Source organism: Gadus morhua, chromosome 15, assembly GCF_902167405.1.
Source record: "Gadus morhua chromosome 15, gadMor3.0, whole genome shotgun sequence".
Taxonomy (NCBI): domain Eukaryota; kingdom Metazoa; phylum Chordata; class Actinopteri; order Gadiformes; family Gadidae; genus Gadus; species Gadus morhua.
The window spans coordinates 1,112,827-1,137,236 of NC_044062.1; the positions used below are offsets into that span (position 1 = coordinate 1,112,827).

A 24,410-nucleotide genomic window follows, 5' to 3' on the forward strand; every position below is an offset into this window, starting at 1 on the left:
TGAGCTCCACCTTCCTCCACTATGTCTCTTATTATCTCTCCCTTCAAACTGTGCACCTCCTCCCCCCCTTACCGACCCCCACCCTCCCCCATCTCGTCTCCTCCCTCCGTCAGCCCCTCACCCCTCTCTCCCCCTCTCCCCCCTCCCCCCCAGCGAGGGAGGAAGGGGGGAGGGGATCAATGAAAGGAGCGTGAGTGACAGATAAGTAGATGACTGCGCTGTCCCGGCCCTCATTCATACTCTGCTTATATCATCCAACCGCTATCCCTCCCACCCCCACCCCCTCCCACCCCCACCCCCTCCTCCGCCCCCCCCCCTCCTCCACCCCCCCTTCCTCCTCCACTTTGGGACCCAGCAAATTATACCCCTGAAGGAGCGAGAGGGAGCAGGGGGAGAAAAGAGGGAGGGAGGTGCTATACTTAACACTTATTTCTGCTCCTCCGTGACTTTGCTCACCGATCCCCTCATGAGACAAAGAGAAGGACAGATATGGAAGGGGAGGGCATAAGGTGAGCTGCTCCTCAAGCAGCCAGTACGAGTCTATACCGTCCGTGACTGAACCCACCATCCCTTGAACTATACTCCTCACTTCCGGAATTCTTTTGGTGTGTTTACATAATGAACGGATAGCGGATCAGATACAGGGCGTGGTGAGGTAAACAGAAGTGGTTTACCCGACAGAAATATCAAATGAACAAAACACACTCCTTTTTCCTATTACAAACATCCCGAGTATGCAATACATTCCTAGCATGCGTGCGTGCGTGTCAGATGGCATTTGCAAAAGCACAACACTGGGTAACCTATTGTTTTATATACACAGCGATAAGAACGACCATGAAATACCATCGACTCGTTTTAATGTCTTAGATTTTAATTTTTTGGTGTACTCAACATCTTGTACAAAAAAGTCACGAAAAACCGGACAATTTTGTTTGGAGTACATTGTGTGCGCGCGCGCGTGTGTGTGTGTGTGTGTGTGTGTGTGTGTGTTTGTGTGTGTGTGTGTGTGTGTGTGTGTGTGCGTCACATGGAGTGCATTGGGGAAGATCCTGCATGCTTTCAGCTACTGACAGGAAATCAAGCGCTTGACACTTCAAGAAGCCCGACAGTAGGCTGTGTCTTGAGGCACGAGCGTCTCTGGGGCTGTGTTCGGGCCCTTGGACAAAGGATATGTTGTTGTTGTTGTTGTTGTTTGCTCTTCTACATGTACCTGTTCAAACGGATTCAAGAGCCCATATTTACAGTAACACTTACAGGCCAATCAAATGCACCCACATATACTAAATAATAATAATAATAATAATAATAATAATAATAATAATAATGAAATCAGACCCATGAAGATGGATAATCGTAGGTAGAAATGAATTCATTTCTCTGTGTTATTATAATGATTTGAGGCGGGGGGAATGTTGGGGTTTAGGTTGACCTGAACGTGTTGGACCAACCAGTACCTCGCCGACGGGACCACCAAGTCAGTCTGAGACCACCCAGTCTCAGAACGTACACGGCGGCAGCGTAGTGGAACGCCGTTGTAACAGTTTATATTCAGGGCCACCAGAGCCTGGACTCACCCCTAATGTCCAAACACAGAAGAGACTGAAGCCAAAACTTGATTTGGCGCGTTTCCCCCAAAGTACGCTGAAGGATCTGTTGTTTGAGACCAAGTCCGCTCGGAGTGGAGCCCGGCGCTGTGAGGGAGAGGAGGAAGGAAGGAAGGAAAGGACGACAACGTGGTTCACCTCCCAGAAAAAGAAGCAGACGACAACATAACCGAGAGAGACGGGGACGCCGACGCCTGAAGCCCCCCCTGCGGCTCGGCCCCCCCTGCGGCTCGGCCCCCCCTGCGGCTCGGCCCCCCCTGCGGCTCGGCCCCCTAGCTGGTGACGTAGTGCTTGGCGCTCTGCCCGTACAGCCCGTAGAAGTCTGGGTGTCGTGGGGCCTGGGACGTGTCCATCCAGTCCCGCATGGAGAGACCCTGCAGGGGCTGGCCGGGGGCCAGGGGGGGCTGGGGGGGGAACTCCTGAGAGCCCATCCAGGGGTAGGGGTCCGAGGGCGGGTAGGGGGGCCGGCCGCGCGGGGGGGGCACGCGGGAGCAGCAGCAGTTATCCAGGGAGCACACCAGGATCTTGCGGCCGTACTGCGGCAGCCCGTTCTGCTGCTGGGGGCCCGCCCCTCCGGGGTAGGGGCCCTGGGGGAACATGGAGCCCAGCGGGTGGGCCGCGGCCCCCAGGTCCGCCATGCGCTGCTGCTGCTGGGCGGAGCCGTCCGGGGCCCTGGCGCTGGGGCCCGGGTGGGGGGGCTGGGAGGCCAGGCCCTCGGGGGGGTAGAGGGTGGACGGGCCCCGCAGGCCCTGGTGGTGGGGGGGGTCCCCCAGGAAGGCCCTCTTGCCGCCGGAGCCCACCAGCGGGGGGTCCTGGGGGCCGGAGGGGCCCGGGTGCTGGCCCTCGGGGAAGGCCGACGCGTGCTTCCTCTTCTCCAGGGAGGAGGAGGAGGAGGAGGAGGAGGAGGAGGCCCCGCCCCTCGGGGACGAGACACACTGCAGAACGGACGAACCGCTCACCGGTTCTGGGAGAGGTGGATGGAGCACGGGTTAGAGCAGAGGACAAAAAAGGGGGAAAAAACTAATTCCACCACATGTGGCCAAAGGGTAAAGGCATGAAAACCAAAATAGAGTCGATATGAAATGACGCTCAACGTTCTTCTCCTCACCGCTGAGCACCTTCCGTAGGCCGTGCTCCCTCTTGGTGATCTCAGAGAGCAGCAGGTGGGAGTTGAGCTGGCCCACTCTCTGGGGGAGCAGGGCGCTGTCCAGGTACCACGTTGACCTGCCGCCGGACACACAGTCAATAAGCAGGGAGAACGGGTCCCTTAAAGAAGTCGCTCACAGGTAGATCACTTCAGAAGCGCTCACCTGTCCATTAACAGCTGGTACGGCTTCGTGTTCTGAAAGCAGGGGAGGACCAGAGATGAGACTTCATGATACTTGAACATACATAAATCAGCTAAAAGATTGAATCAGTACGTGAACTTTCCTTGCGTGTGAAGAAAACGACCTCAGGCAGCAGAGAACAAGGACAGAAATGAGCGTGTAGACGACAAAACCGTTGACTTCTGTCTGGGTGTGAAACTTCTGGGTGTGTCTGCCTGCCGGTATGTGTCAACACACACTCACACCTAAATCCATCGGCTTAACTTCATTATGTTATTCGTTCAACAATTCTGCAAATCAACAAATCATTTGCAATTCATTTGTCCAGCGTTGTGGATACGCAAATTCCCTCCCTTTGAATTTGTGCCTGTGACTGTGTGTGTTTGATGTCATGCTGTAACAGGGCGTGTGTGGGTGTGTGTGTGTGTTCGATGTCATGCTGTAACAGGGCGTGTGTGGGTGTGTGTGTGCGTGTGTGTGTGTGTTTGATGTCATGCTGTAACAGGGTGTGTGTGGGTGTGTGTGTGTGTGTGTGTGTGTGTGTGTGTGTGTGTGTGTTTGATGTCGTGCTGTAACAGGGTGTGTGTGTGTGTGTGTGTGTGTTTGATGTCATGCTGTAACAGGGTGTGTGTGTGTGTGTGTGTGTGTGTGTGTGTGTGTGATGTCATGCTGTAACAGGGTGTGTGTTGGAGAGGGGTTGCAGGGGGGACGGTGAATAGGGGCCCCCCCTACCTTCATGAAGCTGATGTTCTCCGCCTTGTGGTAGACCAGCTGTGCCGAGCTCTTGAGTTTGTCCGCCTCCTGCCGCTTCTCTTTGAGCTGCTGGGCCTGCTGGGAGTTCTTGTGGCGGTACGCGCTGTGGGCATTGTCCAGCAGCTGCATGGTCTCACTCAGGTCCTCCTCCAGCAGCGCCTGCATTCGCCGGTACTGGACTTTGACACGCTCCTTGAGCTCACTCACCGCGTCCTGGAGAGAGAGGGGGGGGGGCGAGAGAGGAGTGTGAGAGGAGGGATTCGGTCAATTCACATGTCCACACACACACACACACACACACACACACACACACACACACACACACACACACACACACACACACACACACACACACACACACACACACACACACACACAAGTATGCTTCCATACAGTAGAGATGAACTTGGTCAGTTTGAATCATTGCAGCAGCAGCTCCACAAACACACAACATGGTACAAAAGCAGGACTGAATGTGAATGCGATTCACAATTTGGACCATGAGGAAATCAATGGCTCGTTAGTGTGCTATGAGAGAGCTCCTTTATAGGAGTGGGGGGATGGTGGTGTGTGTGTGTGTGTGTGTGTGTGTGTGTGTGTATGTGTGTGTGTGTGTGTCTGTACCTTCACCAGCGTCTTGTCCGACTCCAGTTTGCTGAGCTGCTCATCGATGTTCTGAACACGGCCGTCCAGTCGCTCCTGCTGCCTCATCAGACGGCCCTAAGAGCGACCCAGGAATATATTAGAGGAACACACATACACACACACACACACACACACACACACACACACACACACACACACAAACACACACACACACACACACACACACACACACACACACACACAGGCCCTGCTGAACCCCGGGCCGCGGCGTGACCTGTGCTGAACTGACCGCCATTCGTCCGTCACCACGGCAACCCCTTCCCAGAATCCTAAACAGCCCACAACAAGGGGGGGGGGGGGGGTCAGCCAGCAGCGCAAGGAGAGAAATCAAATCTGTGGACGATTCTGGTTTGTGAATTCATAGGGGATAATGAAACATCAAGCTAATGTTGGGACAAGCCCAACTCTCTCTCTCTCTCCCCTCTCTCTCTCTCTCTCTCTCTCTCTCTCCCCCCCTCTCTCTCCCCCTCTCTCTCTCCCCCCCTCTCTCCCTGTGTGAGCTGAGTCTAAGGGGAGGCCCCGGGCCACTCCAAAGGCCCGGTGAGTGTAATCCTCTCCATGTACTGCAGGAGACGCAGATCAATCTGCTGCTAGAGGCTGACAGCTCCCAGGGATCAGGGAGGGCAGGTAGAGGCTTTAATGAACTCGTTCTGCATGGGAACGGCACCATGCCCAAATAAGAGAAAAGAGGCTGTCATGGCAACAAAGCGCCTGCGTATGTATTTATATGGAAAAGCTAAAAAAAAATGTGTGTGTGTGTGCATGGGAAAGAAAGAGGGCTGTGTGTGTGTGTGTGTGTGTGTGTGTGTGTGTGTGTGTGTGTGTGGGTGTGTGTAGGTCTAAACTCAGCCCCCTCTCTTCCTCCCTCCCTGCCCTCTCATTGTTTGCATTGGTCTGTGTGTCAGTGACAGATTGTCATGTCTGTGTGCGAAACACTGGTCTGCCCCCCCGCCTCTCTCTCTCCTACCGTCTCTCTCTCGCTATCTATCCGTCTCTCTTTCCCAATGTTTGCCAGGGTGGGAATGCGATTGATGGAAATCAATAGTGAGGCAAAAGGCTCCGCTTTCACACAAACACAACCCAAGTTGAGGCAGTAACCAGGCCTCGTTAAAAGACGGGCAACGCAGACGATCATGAGTGGATTAAGATAAAGAAGTGGAAGAAACAAAAGATGATCGGAAGAACGATCGATCGATCGACACACAGCAGTTGGTTCCGGCAGACATTCCTCCAGTTCCTAGGGAGCGGTCCGCGGAGCAGCTAGACGGGGAACCACGGCAACAACAGGCCTCTCCCGGCTGCCACAGAGCTGCCCTGAGGACCACCAGCGGCTTCAGGGCCCCTGGCTTTAGACACCGCCGACTGCCGTAGGTTCTGCTAGGCTACCCGACTACAAGGCTCGGACACACTGTATCTCCACAGACTCAACGGGGTCAGACCAGCGGCGAGGGACGGCGGCTCTGAGACATAAATAATTATTTTTAAAGTTTCAGTTCCTGTGGTAAAATATAGAATATAAAAGGACTGAAAAAGGCAGAGTCCCACCCTAGACGTGTGAAACTACAATGTGCTTTGTGTTACTGGAATCTCAGCCGAGTGTGAAACCACGGGGGGGTGGGGCCCTCCCATCAGCTTCAAAAGCCGGGCCCACGCCTCAAAGCCAGCACACCTGGAGGAGCCGGGTTTATAGCCGCCGTAGAGCTAGCGCAGCAGGGGCGTCATCGGGGGTTTCATTCCCTGACGCAATGCTGCCTGCCATCGCCTCTGCTCAGGAAATGATGCCATTAGGACTAAACGCCACGTGTGTATCTGTAACCATATAGTGATTTAAACCGAATAACACAATATTTTCTGTGCTTATTTTCAAAAATAACCTTTTATTTTAAAATAAAAGGTGGAAGTGCGCGCCACCGTCCGCTGTACAACGGCCACGGTGACCTCATCTCTGCCGGCAGCAGCAGCTACGGGGAAGAGAAATACAGATGAAGTTCTCCTTCATGAGCCACTAAGCAAACAATGTTGTTTAATACCTTTCCCCTATCAAATAGAATAAATAGGCACTGTGTGTCTTCTGTTGACAGACACGGCTTTGTCTAGACTCACTCCAAACTAATTCACCCAAGCTAGGACTGAGAATAATTGACAAATTGAAGGCAGGGACACATATAATATTCCACATTAGACTATCCTTAGACGGGTCGACTCTTCTTACGTCCACAGACCAGAACTCTCCTTTTGGTTCTACCCTTCCTCTCCCCTCTGGTCACTTGATATTCATCTATATCGATTTTCCCAGACCCCCTTTCCCAAGCCTCATCCGGGCTCCAAGTGAGGTCAATGCATATCACATGTCAAATGAATGTCGGCCTATTCCTTTAGTCACCCAGCCATGACACATCCCACATTTATTCCAACCCCCCCACCCAGCCAAACAACACCCCATTATCTTCATAGCACACACTTGTGTGAGGGAGTTATGGTAAAAAACTGGCCAACATTTCCCACAAAGTATTGCTTTTATATTTTGCACTTGGGAGCAACCAGGAAGCTAGTTAAGGAGTGTTCCCAAAATGTTTGGAGACTTTATGAACGCATTCTACTTAGAAGTGAACTTACCACGCGTGGTATAAAACAAGTGATTCATAAACCATTATAAACTAGCATTCCTGAAACCCTGGTTTAACATACCCTCTGGACAAAATGCATACAAAAATAAGTTGTTTTTTGCATTGTAGCCCCAGGGTTCACCCCGACCCCGACCCTCGGAGCAAACCATCTTGCTTATTTTGCCTCGTTCCCTCCAATCCTCCCTTTGTCCCATGTGCCTGAAATAACAGGAGGCAAACATTGGGAACATTCTGTTTGCTGATCTCCCCTGGCAGCGTGAAAGCCTACCTTTATCAAGATTAAACCCCCCAGTGATCACTGCGCCCCCCCCGCGGGGCCATCAGGTATCTGGACACACCCCCGGGTCGCGCAGGATGCTCGTGTTTAAATGAAGAGCCCCGGGCTCAATGGACACAGAGGCTCTTTCACAATCAACCCACAAACTATTCCCCACGTCTGATGTCATCCGCCTGCCCTCCGCATTTCTGGGGAACTGACTCACAGTCTCAGCCGTCGCTGGGAGCAGCCGATAGTGCACCAGGCCTTCCATCGGGCCTTCCACCGGGCCTTCCACCGGGCCTTCCACCGGACACCACTTCCTGGCTGGCCGTGCTCGGAGACGAGGGGAAGGTGAGGCTGCGTGGGAAGTCAGCCCTCCTCCTCATCAGTTTTCCTGAGATTGGTTTATTTCCCTCAGTACCTCCTCTTATGGGTTCCAGCGCCTGCAGCGCAGCTCTGCTTACCCTGTCCCCTTGGAGGCAAAGAGCCAAAGCCAACTGCTAAGTTATGAGCTTGGTAAGATTGTGCTTTCATTCTGTGTTTATCACATCACCTCCTGGGGAATTCAAATTCTTTCCGTAAAACTGAGCGCGCTGGTTCCCAGGAGTGCGAGACCTCACAGCAAGAAGAGATAAGGGAACTTTGCCCAGCGACTGCTGTTGAAAAACCGATGTCCGATGTTTTTTAAAAGCAATAGGTTATTCATTTTTACTGCCTTTATATCTCTGCCCATTGGCATCTTTTGCACTTCTAGCCGTCCTTGAAGGGACAAGGAGCTTCTGGTTCCATCTCAGGGTTCCCCCCTTCCGGTTTGGTATGGTTTGGGGATGACTTTCCTTGGCCTTCGGTGGCCTGGGGTTAGAGGTTGTAAATGTCGTACGACTGTGGCCTGTGAAGCCCTCTGAAACTGGAACTGCAGGCCATACAAATACATTTGACTTGACTCAAGATTAAATGCAAAACAAGCATGTGAATTCAATATTAGAATAGGACAATTTGCACAGACGAAGTAAAACAGAAAATACCTGACATCATGCTCCACAATGGCTTTGGAGTTACAAGGCAGTGCTGGCGGATGGGGGGGGGGGGGCTTTTAATAAGAACACACTTAAGAAACAGTGGACCCCCTGTAATGCACCAAGTGGGGGGGTTGTGAAGGTGGAAGAAGAGCCTTCTCTTTTGGAAGCCTGACTCCTGTATGACTCCTGTTAACCAGCAAACAGCCAGTTGTGAAAGAACACAGGTGTGTGCGTGTGCGTGCATGTGTGTGTGTGTGTGTGTGTGTGTGTGTGTGTGCGTGTGAAGACCAGCTGTGTAGAAAGGGCTGAACAGACATCTTTTGTCCCAATAATAGCTCTGAACTGGGGCAAGGGTTGGAATAAAGACCAGGGTGGAGGTCCGCACAGCCGACACAAAATATTACACGCATCCATAACATTCCATAGCGAAACGTTACTATCATCACAACTCTGTCGTTATGGCAACGCGGCAGATGGACGAGAAGGTATACGGAACGGCATCGTGTGGGTGGCTTGCCTTACCACTTTCCCACTTATCTCCACAATAGTGGTAGTACGCATGTAATAACGTAGCAACTCTGTATGAGTCTCTCCCCCCCTCTCCCCCTCTCTCCCTCTCTCCCTCTCTCGGTGAACGCTGAGAGCAGCCTTGCGGTGTGTGAGAAACATTCTTCCTCTCTTTCTCCCAAGGCCGGCTGTGCCAGGAGCGCTCTCTCTCTGGCTCATTATTATTCACCTGATGCCTCGTACAAACCACCTAGCCTGTCCAATCCCGCCTCTCCTCCCTCTCGCCCCTCACGGACCCGCAAAGTTCAAACCTTCTTTCTTATACTCACATCACCAGATTGAAAGGTTTAAAACTAAATAAGTATTCTGTGATAGTGAATGATACCGGCACCGATTTCTTGATTTTTAGCATTAAGTAAATCTCTAATAATCCCAACTGGTCCAATGATCCCCATGTCATTGATAATCAGCCAATCAGAAGTGGGTTATCTTAGGACAGGGTCTTGAGCCACAGTGTGTTCATACAGTGCTGTACCTTTCCCCATTGATGAATCCAGAGGCCGCAGTGATGAAAGCCTGATGGGAACTAACTAGTCTGCATTTCCTGTGGCTGCAGATTGCATCATAGGACACATCCGCAGGCAGGCACACAACACAGGCCTGAACTCCAGTATGGAGTGTGTGTGTGTGTGTGTGTGTGTGTGTGTGTGTGTGTGTGTGTGTGTGTGTGTGTGTGTGTGTGTGTGTGTGTGTGTGTGTGTGTGTGTGTGTGTGTGTGTGTGTGTGTGTCCCATCCAGCCGGCCTTTCAACTGTCTCAGATCAGTTAAATCAGGGGGGGGGGGCCTCTCACCATTAAAATACAAAACCTGATGAACAGCAAGCAATAACTAGACTGCTGGAGCGAGGAGTGGGCCTGTAGGAGTATATAGGATTTAAAAGGGTGTGTGTGTGTGTGTGTGTGTGTGTGTGTGTGTGTGTGTGTGTGTGTGTGTGTGTGTGTGTGTGTGTGTGTGTGTGTGTGTGTGTGTGTGTGTGTGTGTGTGTGTGTGTGTGTGTTGACCGGCGGGCTCCTCAGAGAGCTAGTATTTACCTGCATGTGCGTGCGCTGCGTGTCCACGTCGCAGACAGAGTGCCTCTGGCCCGCGCAGTGGGAGATACAGCAGAACTGACACACGGCCACCTGCTCGTCCTCGCAGTGGAACAGCCTGTACTCCTCGTGGCGGGGGCAGCTCCACGCCCGGAGCTCCTCCACGTCCACCAACAGGTGCCCCGGGCCTGGGCAGGGCTGCTGCAGGTGGGTTTGGATGTGCGACTGGCAGCACGGCTCCTTGCAGCGGAGGCAGACCTTCTGTACCGGGAGCGGGGGGCCTCTCCGACAGAGGATACAGTGGAGAATTACGGGGGCTTTCTCCGTGTTCAGCGCGTTGAACCGCTCCACGATGTTGGCGAGTTTGATGTTCTTCTCGAGCGCGGGCTTCTGGCTGTAGTCGTGGTTGCACTCGGGGCAGCGCACGGCCGCCGCGTCCTTCGCCCAGGCCTCCGATATGCAGCCATGGCAGAAGTTGTGCTTGCACGGCAGTTGAATGGGCTCGTCGAATACGTTGAGGCAAATGGGACACAAAAGTTCTTCCTCGAAGCAGTTTTTCCAGTCCTCATCCATGATGCGGTATTTGATTCAAAAGGATAGCCTGTCCTGTGTCTGGGTAAAAAAAACAAAACGTGGATAGTTCGCCTAATTATAAGGGGGACAAATGCTATTAAACGTTGTTATGTGCGGACTTTGATTTGTCTATTCTGTAGTGGATAAGCCATACACAACGAATGCTTGGCTGTGCGTTTACCTTGCACCTCGCTTGAGTTTTGTTTTTTTTCCTACAGGAAGCTTTCTGCCGTGAAGACAGGTGACGGAAATTCCTCCTGGGTAATTGATTCGGACTGTGTTTCGCGATTGACCAAAAGTGGTGGTGGAGGCGGGTCACTGATCACAAATTCATCCCGTTTTAAAAAATCAAAGGCGAGGCATTAAGCGAGACTCATTCCTACGAGGGGTTCATTTAAAAACCAAGCGACAACTTGCTCCGGGATAACACTGGCGTACACACTCGATATCTCATCACCTACATAGCGATTACGCTGCGATTACACCGTGGACCGTGGTTAATAACACATCCGGGCTTTGTTATCAGCCACTTGACATTTGTTTTTGTGAATAAAAAGCAACGTTACCAACTATTTATTCTCCATGTCGTCCGCAGCCTCCGGTGCACCTATAGTAGCATAGTCCGCGAACAGATATCTCAGCGCTTCGCCGTCAGCCTTAAATGGGAGAAACCTCCCAGCCCTCGCGTTTTCAGCGGGCTATCCGGTAGTTCACTAATGTATAATTAAATCCCCTTTTCGGTGTTGGTTAGGCAGCCGTGATTCCCCTTGAATTCCTCGACTGTATTTATAGGTTAGGGCGACGTAGAAACACAACTCGCGAGCCTTGAGCTCTCTCTCTCTCTCACACACACACACACACACACACACACACACACACACACACACACACACACACACACACACACACACACACACACACACACACACACACACACACACACACACACACAGATACACACTCACACACATATACACACACACACACACACACACTGACTGCCCCTGCCTCGGATAACGTGACCACGTGACCCGTCAGAGTGGCTAGCTAAAGGGGGAGGAGTCCGAGAGGGACGGGCAATGGAACGATGAGAGCAAACTCTACCGGGGAAATTGCAAATGACCGGTGTATGTAATTATGATCCGTCCCCCTTTGTCCCTTTCAGCCCACTGTGTGAATGCATTAGTATATTAAATAAACCCCACTTAAAGGCTGGCATTCATTTTATCAAATGTATACCTTGGCTAATGCTTGTAATGCTGCGAAGTGTTTCCAATACATACATCAATACAGATCCCACACACATTGTCATAAAACACAATTCGGCGACAAGAATGAAGGTTTCCAAGAAAATCTTGTATCTTTATTGTGTAAATATCTTAATGCACTTGGGATTACATACAAACATGTAGAAAGTTCAGTGAAATGAGACTGTAGAAAAAAATAATGATTGAACCCCCCCCATATGTTGTTAAAAAAAAACACGCACATTTTTGTACTAGAACTATGTAATAACAGTCTCTTCACTAGGAGTTCACACGGAATGTATTGACAGGATCAGGAAACCAAAGATTACAGTAGCCTTTCTTTTGAAACAATTAGGGAGAGTCGACCGTCTAAATAGCTCACGGTCAACTACAGGCACTGAAGAACTTCTTTAGCATTAATCCGGTCCTTGTGTTGAAGGCTATTATTGCAGAGAACACTTTTCCAGCCACTGGATGTAATACATGGAAGAGTAAAAACTGAACAGCATTACACTTATTGAGCCTTAGGGAATATTGAGTGATGGGGTACATAGAGTTCTGCAGGAAATTAACAGTGTTCCACCAATCCAATGCAATCTGCAGAATCAGCTTGCATTTGTGGTAGTGTAGCACATGCAATGGTCACATTGCATGTAAAATTATGAATTATCTTACAATTAAATTAAACATACACAACCAATACGACTCATTCAAACATTTTGCGGAAGAAATGTCTTGTAACAATAATGCAAAAGAAAAAACAAGTTAGGAGTTCGTGCACTTGTGATGTAGCCGAGAAGAAAATAAAATGTAACATTTGTTGATAAGTTCTGTGATGGAAAAATACATGATTATAAAGTCTGTAAAAAACATTGCAGCAAATGTATTGTTTGAATGCATTGACAATAAGTGGCAGCTGCTTTCTCTTTGGTATGACCATAAAGACAACGAAACGGAAATGTCCAGCATTTGAAAATTCAACACATACAAATTCAAACGTAATTGTAAAGAACACTGAATAAAATAGAAAGAACGTTGACTTGTCTGCCCTTGGATTGGCCAATGTCATTAATGTAATAACGGTCTCTTCAGGGTTGCACCAGGGCGTCTGTTGAGGATGCTTACATTGCTTAATCCTTTTCTGCGTGTGCCTTCAGGTCCGCGGGCTGATTTCTGTTTGCGTTGTCGTCTAGCCGCCTGAGTCGACCGACCACCTTACCGGTGAATGGTTGAGACACACATCCCTGTCTCACTGTAGCCAGATAGCCAAGCCTAAACCTTGTGGGCCGGCAGGTTGTGGGTTTAAGCAGCTAACACCGGATAGACACAGCCGTGCCCTGCAGCCAGAAGGAGTCATGAGGCAGAAGGCAAGAGTCAGAGCCACTGCGCGACTTCAAAGTCTTCAGATCTGCCGTCTGAACTGTGAAAGCCCCCCCCACCCCCCACCACCCCACCGGAGCCGTCCACAAGTCCAATCCCAGCCAGGGATTGGCTCAGAGAAGCCGTCTCTGGTCGTCCAATAGAATCCCAGGGAACACGCCATGTTGTGAGGGTGTTTTGCGTCAGGCACCTGGGTCGGGCGTGCTCGCGGTTACAGGCCTGGAGGAACATGAGGAGAGGAGGGCCCAAGCGATGGACAGAGAGGAGTGGGTGGGTGAGGGTCTGTGTTGGGTGTGTGCGTGTGCAGGGCCTGGTCTCACTGGAGCGGATTATCAAACACAGAGTCTGGCAACACGGAGATCTTCAGCTTCTTCTCTGGCCAACTGTACTCCTTCGGCAGCTTAGTCTGTAGGGGGCGAAAGGGAACAGAAATGTTTAGTAGTTGAAAAGTCGAGCCATAAAAAAGGCTTAAACGAAAGGGAAACCAACACCATTGGTTTCTTTTCTAGGTCCTTCATATATTCAGCGTCTCTTCCGGGGTGCAACAGGGTACCCGTCTAGCATGCTACAACGTATTGTTGCCTTCCATTTCCCACGTAGGAGCAACCCCATTTCACCCACCTCTTCACGAGTGTTGAGCTCCTGCAAGTCTCCGAGCATCTGCTCCACAAACTCCTCCGTCAGCAGGATCTGAGAGGAGCGGGGAGACATCAGTCAGACGAGGAGCGCGTCACACAGTGCAGTGGGGGGACGGTTGCTTCGGTTGTGTTATTATGGAGCTGGAGGTGGATCCTGCGGTGCTTGGTGGTGTAAGGAAGGGTCCTACAAGGACAACAGCCTCTACCCTCAATCAGGTCCCGATCTTATCCTTATCTCTGCTGCCCAGGCCCACTGAGATGCCAGGTGAAACCTAGCTTTGACGCTACATAGGCTCAGCTAGGCTGTGGCTATCTAAGCCAGGTAGAGCTGCAGCTGGGGAAAGGGGAGGAGGATTATCCTGGTGTGGCGGCCTGCCTCCCTCTAGGCCCAGACGAGGGTTGGGTGTGGGGTACCTGGAGCCAGGGGCCGTGGGCTGCATAGGGATGCTCCTCAGTGGCGAAGGCCCCCTCCACGCCCGTGGAGACGAAGGTGATGGCAGTGTCCCCGTTGATGCTCTTGTAGGTGAAGTGTCTCCCGTGGAGCAGCCGGCCCCTGGAGCACATCAGCACTCAATCAATCCCACAGGCTTTATGATTAGTAATATAAGTATTGTTTTGGATTATTACTATGCCTTGTGACTATAAATGTCAAGTCTGTACAACCCTACATTATATAAGGCCAAGGGTCAAAATCCTCTGCTCAGAACGAAACTAAAACCTTTAAGAAGCAAGCAGGGAGATTCCCTCTTCTGATATGACAAAAAGAAAATAACAACCAAACGTCACTGGTGAACTTCACTAGTCAGATAGGAAAATAAATTCAGACTTTGAACTGAAAGACATATCCTGTAGCCATGTTATTGTAAATGGTCCCTTTGTACGGCAGCTAGGGCAAAACCCGTTGTCGTTTTCCCTCTTCACGACAGCTCTTGAAGAAAGTAGGTCAGGATCTATGAGTTATGCGTTTGCAACCAATGTCAATATTATAAAGATATATGTTGGTTTTGAGCTGGCACGGGTCAGTGTTGAAAACACCTAACTAATGTCACTCTAAACCCCCCCTTTCAAAGACCCCTTCCACATTTTCTGGTAGATTATGCTTTCTATATTATGTTTGCTCGTTAGATCAATTTCTGAGAAAGCACCATGGCAACAGAGATATGATTTTCCATCTTAGGACATAAATCAGGTGTCACAGTTCCCTCGTTTCTGTGGAAGAGTCTATGTATCAATATGTTACATAGCCTTTTATGGACATAGAGTGCTTACCAAAGACGTATTGATGATAGGTTTGTCGCAAACGTGTGAAATATGCGGGTGTTTGTGACGATAACGCTTATTATACTTTGGGATGCAATGTGATATAAACAGTGTGCAAAAGAGAGACACAAACAGAGAGAGTCATTGAATGTGAATATCGTTCTGGGGTGGACGTTTTAGCAAACAGAAAAGGTTTGTCCCAAATCTGCTTCATTCTGACAATTATCTGTAATTAGGCCTTGGGATGAATTGTAATATTAAATAGTGAGAGAGAGAAAGAGGCGGCAAGAACAAGAACATGGGGAGGTGTTTGGTGTTGCAAACCCATGAAATATCTCAGAGAGCGAGGGAGGGACAGAGGGAGACAGGGGGCCGTGCGTGTGCACGGTGCGTGTGCACGGTGCGTGTGCACGGTGCGTGTGCACGGTGCGTGTGCACGGTGCGTGTGCACGGTGCGTGTGCACGGTGCGTGTGCACGGTGTGTGTCCTGAGCCCGGGGGGTCTGACCTGAGGCAGAGCGGAAGCAGGGTGCCCGACTCCTGGTTGAACTTGAGGTGGACGCTCTCCAGCTGCCGGGTGCGCACCAGCTCGTGGGGCACGATGGCGGCCGAGCTCTCGCTCTCCAGACTGTCCTTCCTGCTCCTGAGGATAGACACGGGGAGAGGGGGGGGGGGAGGAGATGAAGGACGGACTGAAGGGGCTGGAGGAACCATTCAGGAGCTGCTGTTTGAGTGCAGATAGCTGGAGATGACAAAGCAACCCTTCAACTTCTAGTGAGCAGAATGCGCTGAGGTATCAGTTTCGACGGTATCATACCTGACGATCCCGGGTAATGCCTTATCATCCTTGCAGCCCTTTTAAGGGGATATTGGGTTGTTTTTAACCAATGTTTCTTTCTATTGATTAATCAGAACAATTTGCATACCCTTATGGGATTTTTTGTCCCTAACCCTAACCCTTCTTTTCAAAAAGCAAATGTTTGGGCAGCCCTTAGGCCCTGCCCCCTGCGTATGGAGGTGGCCCCTGTGCTGTCCTGACTCTGCAGAGGACCCCGCTGATCCCTGGCCCCAGCTGCAGCCTTGCTATGGCGCTCAACAGGCTAAAGGCCCTGGCTCGGCCGGCTAGCGGGAGGCGTAGTCGTCAGGGGAGGAGGGCTGTCTGGGGGTCAGCCGATGCAGAGGTGCACCCGGGGGAGGGAGGCCACTCACTGGGGTCTCTCGTGGCCGTGCCTCTGGGCGCTGATGGGGGGCAGCGCCGCCTTGGTGTTGAATTCCAGGCCCTTCCTCAAGACCTCCCTGATCTGCTCGGTGTCTGTAACGCAAACACACACACAGACCTCAGAAACAGTGTGGACACGTCTCCTGGAGGCTCAAACGTGCACATCACTAGTCCTTTAGAAGACTAATGTCTTGTCCGCAAAGAGGAAGAGCTCGGGGGTCTGTCCACAAAACCAAGCATGCGATCAAGGAGCAGGTAGGGGGTAAGGCCCCTCGCTCAAGGCTTCCTACAGACAGAGTGTGTGGACCCAGAACCCGTCTCTGTGGCTCAGACACCAGCCGCCGCACCATCATAACCGGCCCTGCTCCGGCTCTCTGCTGCGGTCATACCTTTGTCCGAGAGCCTGCGTGGCTGGGCCCCGATGCAGATGGACCGGGTGTCCTCTTCATCCTCCGGGGGCCGGCTCAGGTCGTCCCACACACACTTGGCGCTGACGCCACTCAGGTTGGAGCCCTCCGTCTCGATGCCCTGGTCCACTCTCTCCTGCTTGGAGGAGCAACACACAACGCAACCCTCAACACACAACACACAACGCAACCCTAAACACACAACACAACCCTCAACACACAACGCAACCTTCAACACACATGACACAACGCAACCCTCAACACACAACGCAACCCTAAACACACAACACAACCCTCAACACAGAACGCAACCTTCAACACACAACACACAACGCAACCCTAAACACACAACACACAACGCAACCCTAAACACACAACGCAACCCTAAACACACAACGCAACCCTAAACACACAACGTAACCCTAAACACACAACACAACCATCAACACACAACCCTCAACACACAACGCAACCCTCAACCCTCAACACACAACGCAACCCTCAACCCTCAACACACAACGCAACCCTCAACCCTCAACACACAACGCAACCCTCAACCCTCAACACACAACGCAACCCTAAACACACAACCATCAACACACAACCCTCAACACACAACGCAACCCTCAACACTAGCTCAGCAGGCTCATGCGTTACAGAAGGGCCTGATGGCTCATGGGATAGTTTCAGATTTATTTGTAGCACGATGGGGAGGTAAGACAAAGTTATACAGGCAGACATTGAGTCCATTGAGTAGTTTACCCATCATATGTAATCCTAGTTTGAGCCAGGAACATGGGGCACCTTATGGAAGAAGGGGGGGTTCGCTATGACCACGGCTGAGACCAAAGCGTCCTGTTTATAATGGAGATGGAGGCGGGGGACAGGTTCCAACCCTATTTCACTGATGACATTTTGAGTGGTTTTGTGTGATATTTGGGATTCATTTGCGCTTGGGGAGGTAAGAGTTATACAGCCTTTGTAGTCTATACATTTTCGATGTGCATGTGTGTAAACCAACGTAAACATTTAGGTCCTTATAGTTTTACTCTTGACAGGCCTTTGTACACAAACACTTACCATTGGTCTTAAACGTAACAGCTCCGTCTCTCCTCGTATCAATGGGATACAACACGCTCAGCGGAGCCAGAAGTACTTAAGGAAGCCTTACTTGTAGGTGTGGATCAATGTCAAAAATGGTCTCCCCTCTTCGCATGTCTGTGATCAGCCACGGACCACCGGCCCTGAACAAAGGAGGAACACATCAGCCCGGGTAAACCCAGAGTCAAGAAGTGAATCGCTGTGTGTGAGCACACACTTTAGGTGATTTAGTTCAACTTAAATGGGTTGTGTGTGTATGTATTCTACCTATACTCACATGTGAACGCCACGCAGTAACTCTAAAATGCCCTGGCCGTTCCACTGCTGGGCTGCCTGCAGCTCCTCGGTACAAACGCCCACGATCTACAGCCGACCGCACAGACACAAGATGAACAGGATCCTCATGTATCTTTAGCCTCAGATGGGCAACCTCCTCATTGTGATAAACAAAAAGGAGGATTCATTTACATTTTTGGTGAAAGTATTAGTGAAAGTAAACTGCAGGGACTGATTTGAAGGACCTACTTAAGCTTCAAGTATTGTTAGATAACATAATCATTCTATGGAACAGGCCAACGTCGAAGCCTGGGGCTCGATTTCTCCATTACCTGGAGGAAGCTGACTGTGCCGAAGGGGGTTTGGACAGGTTGTATCTGGGGGTCCTCGGTCAGCAGCATGTGTTGGATACGAGACTCGCTGTTGTCGAGCGGGCTGTGCCACGACACATGGTCGCCGCTGCAAAACGTGTTTTCTGTTGAAGGGAGGACAAAGACTTACTTACAAAATACTTTTTTAATAATAGGTGAAATGTGTTAAACGATGGGCTTATGGGGCACACCTTTAGGAGAGGGGGTCTAAAAGGGACTAACTAGTTTCTGCGAGCATCAGCCCAACAGCTAACCAACGCTGCAGAGGTGGTTTCCTCAGACAGAGTGAAACTCTTAGAAAGACGCAGCGCGCAGGAGAAAGGAGACGGAAAGGAAGTGTGTGAAAACAGAACCAGTCGAGTGGGGGGGTGGGGGGGGAACCTGTGATCCGTCCAAACATAAAGCTTGTGAAAGAAAAGAAACAACGACGGGCCAAGGAGCGGGTGAGGCGCGGAGGGGCCAGCCCACCCACGTTCAAATGGACACCAGCTGGGGCGCATAGGGCAGAGTGGGGGGCTGGGGGTCGCCTTCTCTGCCTCCCTGCTTAGTAAATACCCCCCTCACTCCCAAACCTCCTATTAATGTTTACCCAACAGGCGTCTAGAGGGGCGTATGGATGGTTTTCTAAGGGGTTTCCCACAAACATATTCATTAGTCACGACCATGACTCACATCAACAATATCCCTTTTTTTTTTCTTTTGGTCATGCGTTGAAACATTTATGGAGCGGGTGCAGAGAAAGAAGCATTTCCGTGAGGGCCCAAAGCAGCATAGAGGAAACACAATGGGCTTTTACTTTCAAAAGATCTATTTTAGACCTGTATACTAATTTTGGCTTGAAACATTTTATGAGTTCTGGTATCCAAAGCCCACAATCGTTTTTCAACAGTTTGACAAGAGTCTAGCTTGAAGCTGAAACCTTTTACTACCACCCACTCTGGTGAATCCGCCTCAACCAACAATGACTGCAGGAATTATGATTATAAACTGATGAAAAACTGAACCAAACACACCCTGTTTGACACATCTTGAATGATGGCCCCCAGGTCAGTATGGGAATGCCTTGTACTTTAAGACAAAATCATTTATTAACAACAGTGAGATTAACTAATGGAAATCATAAATCTGGGAGAGATGTTATCAATTAAACTAGAACGAAGATTGCCTCTGGTCGGTTTAGAGGTACTGTGTATAGAATTTCTGCATGGCAAGAAGGGCTTCACAAGACTTTTTGATTGCAAAAACAAACATATTCTAACATAAGGGCAGGATAATGCAGTGATAAAAGCTACTGCATTTGATCCCCATGCCCTCAGTCGTCATGTAGCCATCCTTGGGCAAGAAGCCTAACCCCGGCTCCTTAATGACATGTAGCTGAATTCACTGAATTTACATCAAATCCAATAGAATACAAAGAATACCTGAGCAATAAGCTCATCTGAATACACAGCAAACCCGTCAGAGCGAACATGGCACGTGGGGAGACCAACCGCCAAGTTCACGGAAGGTAACATGGTCCCGATTTATATGGTTTCAAACATGTGCTCTCATACCAGACTGGAAGACGTAGCGAGCCAGGCCCTGCATGAGTTCAGCCGGCCAGGTAGGTGGCGCTGTTTCTCCCACTTCCCGTTTCAGGCGAAAAGTCAGCTCAAAGCCAAACCCACTGGGTCCATCCGAACCTGTGAATCTGAATAAGCAAACACACTTGTTGTTATTCATTCAAAGCGATTCAATAAATCAGAAGTACAATTATCAAAAAAGAGCAGCTTACAACAGTGCCAATGGAAAACCATGCGCACAAAAGAATAATTAAGTTACAATTTCAGAATTTGTAGCTTAATCAAAGAAATATGCATTTGGATAGGATGAGAGTTATACATTCAGTGTAGTGCTTCTCAAAGTTTACACTGTGCACAAAGAGAAGAAAACACCCAAAAACGATGTAGGTGGCTGCCTGACTCATCAAGACCACATACAGATTATTTCCCTTGTTGCCGTAACCCCAAACCCTGCGCATTCATCTATACGTACATCCCGCCACATTGGGACATGGTAGAGGATTAACAATGGGCTTCTTGTCAAATGAAACAATAAGGCCTTAACCCGAACTGTGCTAAAATAGGTTATTACTATTTAAGCTGTTCTGTAACAAAATACACTCATGGAGAACTGTGAGCAATGCAAGACACTTACAAACGCTATGACCAAGTGAAGGATATGTGGGAGGTTTTGCCTTTCCTACACACTTACACACTTGAAGATGGATAGATAGATGGATGTACCTTTAGTCAGTTAACCAAATCAACTCAAAGAATGTTTGTATATGTATGAATTTGCATGAAGAAGGGCATGTGTTATTCAGTACACAACATAAACAACCCTTGGGACAAACATGATCATTCTATTTAGTATATATATTATAATGATAACCATCCCGTACTTCCTTTAGGGTCATGGCCATAACCAAACTTACTCGTGAACTCTATTGTCCCCATACAGATCACTTAGTCCGAAGCTGACATAGTGCCAATGCTCCTGGATATCCTGGGGTTGGTTCCCTATGTTCCTGTACATGCTGATGTAGTCCAAGGGGTCGGGACCTCCCAACCTGTAAGAACAACAAGGCACATTTATGTTGAATTATTTATCACTAAAAGTTTTTTTAGACATCTCACGATACGGGTCAATGTGTAGGAAATTGAACTTAACATGGTTTGATAAATGTGAACGTAAGGAAACGTGAATGAGTTACGTTGAAAACTAAACTTTACGTAAACAAAGTGGCGTTTTGCCTTTACTTTTGAAGATTGTGAAATATTTGCTTGGTAAAAGTAGTGCATATAACTTCTTCGAATTGTATTAAACATGTATACATTAGTATGGCCGGACACCTACCAATACTTTACAATAGCTGTAACCTGGAGCGGGTTGGCTTGTTCGGGGTAGAGACGCCGGCATTCCCCGTAAATGGCTTGTAATCCAGGGGGAAAGATTGACGCAAGCCCGTGGGCTTGGGCACCAGTGGTAGGCCGTACTTCATCCATGCTACAGCCTCGGAAATAAGTGGTCAGTCTTTAAGAAAACAGTAGTAAAGTGCACTATCTTTTCTCCCGTACAAATTTTAGTGGCTCCGCCAAACCAATGCGCATTACTTGATAACAACTGCTTCACCATGCAAACTAGGAGTGAGAAATGTCTTCGGAAAGCTCCGCTCCGCTTCACGGGGCCATAGACTGTTGCTCCGCAGCTCTGGCAAAATGCTAACAACTGGTCAAACGTAAGACACCATATCATTGAGCGACCGATCGTATATCCAATGATCGGTTCGTTTTTATTATGAAGCTACATATAGATTATATAATAAGTATTACAGAGTTGTAATATGTGGTTGGTAAACTGTCAATTACGCATATATGAATGTATATAATATTATTCAGAATGTAAAATCCATGTACTCAAACTTTGTAGCCCATATCCAATCAGTGTATATTTTGATAATTGTGTCTGATGTGTGTGAACAGCAAAATAATTAAGACTACTTATGCAGGGGGAATCATATTATCTGGGCACACTTTCTTCCCCTTGTGAAATGTGCACAATGAATGATTTGTACAAACATCACCCTTTGTTTGGGTTTAGTTGAAACCCCAATAAATGGTTGGGAGTTGGAGATTACATGCGGCCTTTATAAAGGAGAACAAAACGTCAGGGCATACACTCATTTTTATCATAAGGAAAAAAATGTGTTGAGGTTGATACGTTTCTATTGTTACAATAAATCGTTATCAGTATGTGATGGCCTCTTTCTTTAAATGGAACAATGCCATGAAATTACGTAATACATTGAAGCTCTTTTTAGCATATAGGTTTTGGTGTGGGCAAAGTTTAAATAAAGCTGTGGCTTAGGCCACAGCATTAACTCTCATTCCTTTCTTACTTATTCATTGCACCATAACGCCATGACAGTCTTTCTAAATGATCTAGCAATCCCCTAAGCTTGGTTTATAGTAGTACATTGCCTATGAGCCTTTTCCTATGTAAAGCCCTATGTCTAAACTATTCACATTCATATGTGAATCCATGCACCACATGTGGCACCTCTTTTATCTCTGATCTCCACCTTTTTACTGTCACACATTGGTGCTGGGCCTGGAGTCTTTGCCTTGAGCAGCTCTGAAACAAATTGTTGTGTAGGTGTCTGTTCTATAAGTAAAGCTGTTCGTCCGAGTGGAGCTAGACATCTATTTTTGGATTGGTAATATACATTAGATGATGAGATGATGAATGATTGGACAGGAAACCTAATCAAAGAGGGATCATTTGGAGCGTAGTGGTGAAATAAGGAACAGAAACAAAGTAGATACTTCTTATATTCTTTACTAGGAAATGCTCTCAACATCAGCACATCAAGCTTTTCCATCTTCACACTTTATCACAAATGGACTTTGCAGTTCTTCAAGTTATACTGTTATCTGTTAATGAATAAAGGGTTTGATGTAAAACTTTTTTTTATTACAACTACCACACAATAGAATCAGAAACAGGTAGATGTTAATATACACGTAAGTGGATTATATGAAATTCATTGTTCATTTTCTTCATTTGTATCTCTTGAGGTTAATATGTTTGGAAAATGAGTACCATGCCAAAAGAACTGAGCCCATAGACGATACCTGAGCGAGCCATCTATGGAATTCAGTTCTCATAGTAGAGCACCAGTTGAACTATGGTCTGTAAAAGTCTTTGTCATTGTCCCCTTACCCAAACTTCCCGTGCTGATCCTATCAGGCTTGCCGGTAGAGTTCATCTTAAGGACATCTTAAATAGGTCTTCTAACTTACCCAAAGCAGGTCCATTTTATTCACACGAAATGGAGATACATTTGTCATCAAAGGTATAGCTGTCTTCTTAACACCTTATTGCAGAGGCCTGCTAAAATCCCAATTTAGTGTCGTCTGGTGATTCAAGCCATCTACTCCCTTTTATTACTGGAAAAGTTTCACAATCTTTAAAATGAAAGCCACTGCTCTCTGTCTTATGCAATTGGTGAACTGATCCTCCTCTGTATGATATGACTCATCAGTGCAGCAACTGAAAGATAAGGCCCAACTGCCTAATCACTGATCATGCTGTTCAAGTTTAAAATTTAGCTAATTATTTATGAACTGTGGAACAGTCTGGAAAATTCCTGATTCCGAGCAAATACTTCTTAAGCGATTGCTTTCAATGGGATTGCTTACACATTACATTCAGCAAAGGTTCTAACAGTAAACATATTTATGTTAGGAGTGAACTCAATTCAGGTTTCATTCAAAGATAGCAATTGTTTCAATGAATGTAGGAAAAGCTTCATAGGGACACACATGCAGTAAAGTAGTGAGCTTTGAGGAAGGCCACACCTGAGGGTTTTCAGGAAACCTCAATCTCGAATAACCCAATAAATATATTTTAAGTGATCGATAATAACTAATTTCCAGTCATGCGAAAGCATCATGCAATGTATTACCTAAATACTTACCAAAATCCCTCACTGATCACTTCAATGTCAAGAATCGTCTGTCTTCTCTAGACCACGTTGTCTCAAAGTGAAACTTTGAAAGTGCTCAGTTCTTGAAGATGCTTCATAGTCACCACAGTGGAGCTGTGAATGCCTTGTACTGCTCTCTTTCCCTCTGTCTCTCTCGGTTCCAACACAAAGTATGTTCTCCCAAGTCCAAAAAGGTGGGTGTCAAAGAAGAATACATGAACTCTGGGCTGATATTCAAAATTCCAATCGCTTAAATACTACCTTTCGCATTACACCATGGCCTCCGGTTGTCTGTCTACACACCCCTTTCTGTACAGTAAACCTGACAGTCACTTCCCAGTAAGGAGGAAGCAGTGGGAGTAAGCAGCCCACCCCCTCACCAGTGAATCAGCGCACAATAGTTTCTGAGGAAAACCATCTGACTGGCCCTGCCCACTGTTCCCATAAAGAGTCAAGGGGGTGGCGGAGGGGCCGGGAGGCTGGGTCTACGGCAGGAACCAGGAATTCCCCCACTGGCCAAAGACAGCTGCTGAGAGGGTTGAGGGCAATGAAGTG

The 24,410-nt window shown here is 48.6% G+C and overlaps 2 protein-coding genes across 5 annotated transcripts; both read right to left on the reverse strand.

Annotated features, from left to right (window-relative positions):
• Positions 1-853: 853 nt before the first annotated feature.
• LOC115560007 (E3 ubiquitin-protein ligase TRIM8) lies at positions 854-11,354 on the reverse strand. 3 transcript variants are annotated; one of them, XM_030379271.1, is made up of 7 exons: positions 10,994-11,354; positions 9,858-10,466; positions 4,313-4,408; positions 3,668-3,901; positions 2,918-2,949; positions 2,716-2,831; positions 854-2,571 (listed from the first exon to the last, which is right to left on the reverse strand). In XM_030379271.1, the coding sequence occupies exons 2-7, from the start codon at positions 10,425-10,427 to the stop codon at positions 1,880-1,882; spliced, it is 1,740 nt and encodes a 579-aa protein (XP_030235131.1). In that variant the 5' UTR covers positions 10,428-10,466; positions 10,994-11,354; the 3' UTR covers positions 854-1,879. The 3 variants fall into 3 exon arrangements, with proteins under 3 accessions (XP_030235131.1, XP_030235130.1, XP_030235129.1); XM_030379270.1 differs by having other exon boundaries at positions 10,609-11,353; XM_030379269.1 differs by having other exon boundaries at positions 9,858-11,354.
• A 408-nt stretch (positions 11,355-11,762) lies between these two features.
• On the reverse strand, positions 11,763-24,202 carry sufu (suppressor of fused homolog (Drosophila)). 2 transcript variants are annotated; one of them, XM_030379288.1, is made up of 12 exons: positions 21,224-24,202; positions 20,802-20,936; positions 19,879-20,015; positions 18,287-18,429; positions 17,956-18,041; positions 17,749-17,821; positions 16,560-16,713; positions 16,161-16,263; positions 15,460-15,594; positions 14,107-14,245; positions 13,676-13,744; positions 11,763-13,460 (listed from the first exon to the last, which is right to left on the reverse strand). In XM_030379288.1, exons 1-12 carry the CDS (start codon positions 21,370-21,372, stop codon positions 13,371-13,373), a joined length of 1,413 nt encoding a protein of 470 aa, XP_030235148.1. In that variant the 5' UTR covers positions 21,373-24,202; the 3' UTR covers positions 11,763-13,370. The 2 variants fall into 2 exon arrangements, with proteins under 2 accessions (XP_030235148.1, XP_030235147.1); XM_030379287.1 differs by having other exon boundaries at positions 16,560-16,716; positions 21,224-24,199.
• Positions 24,203-24,410: the final 208 nt, after the last annotated feature.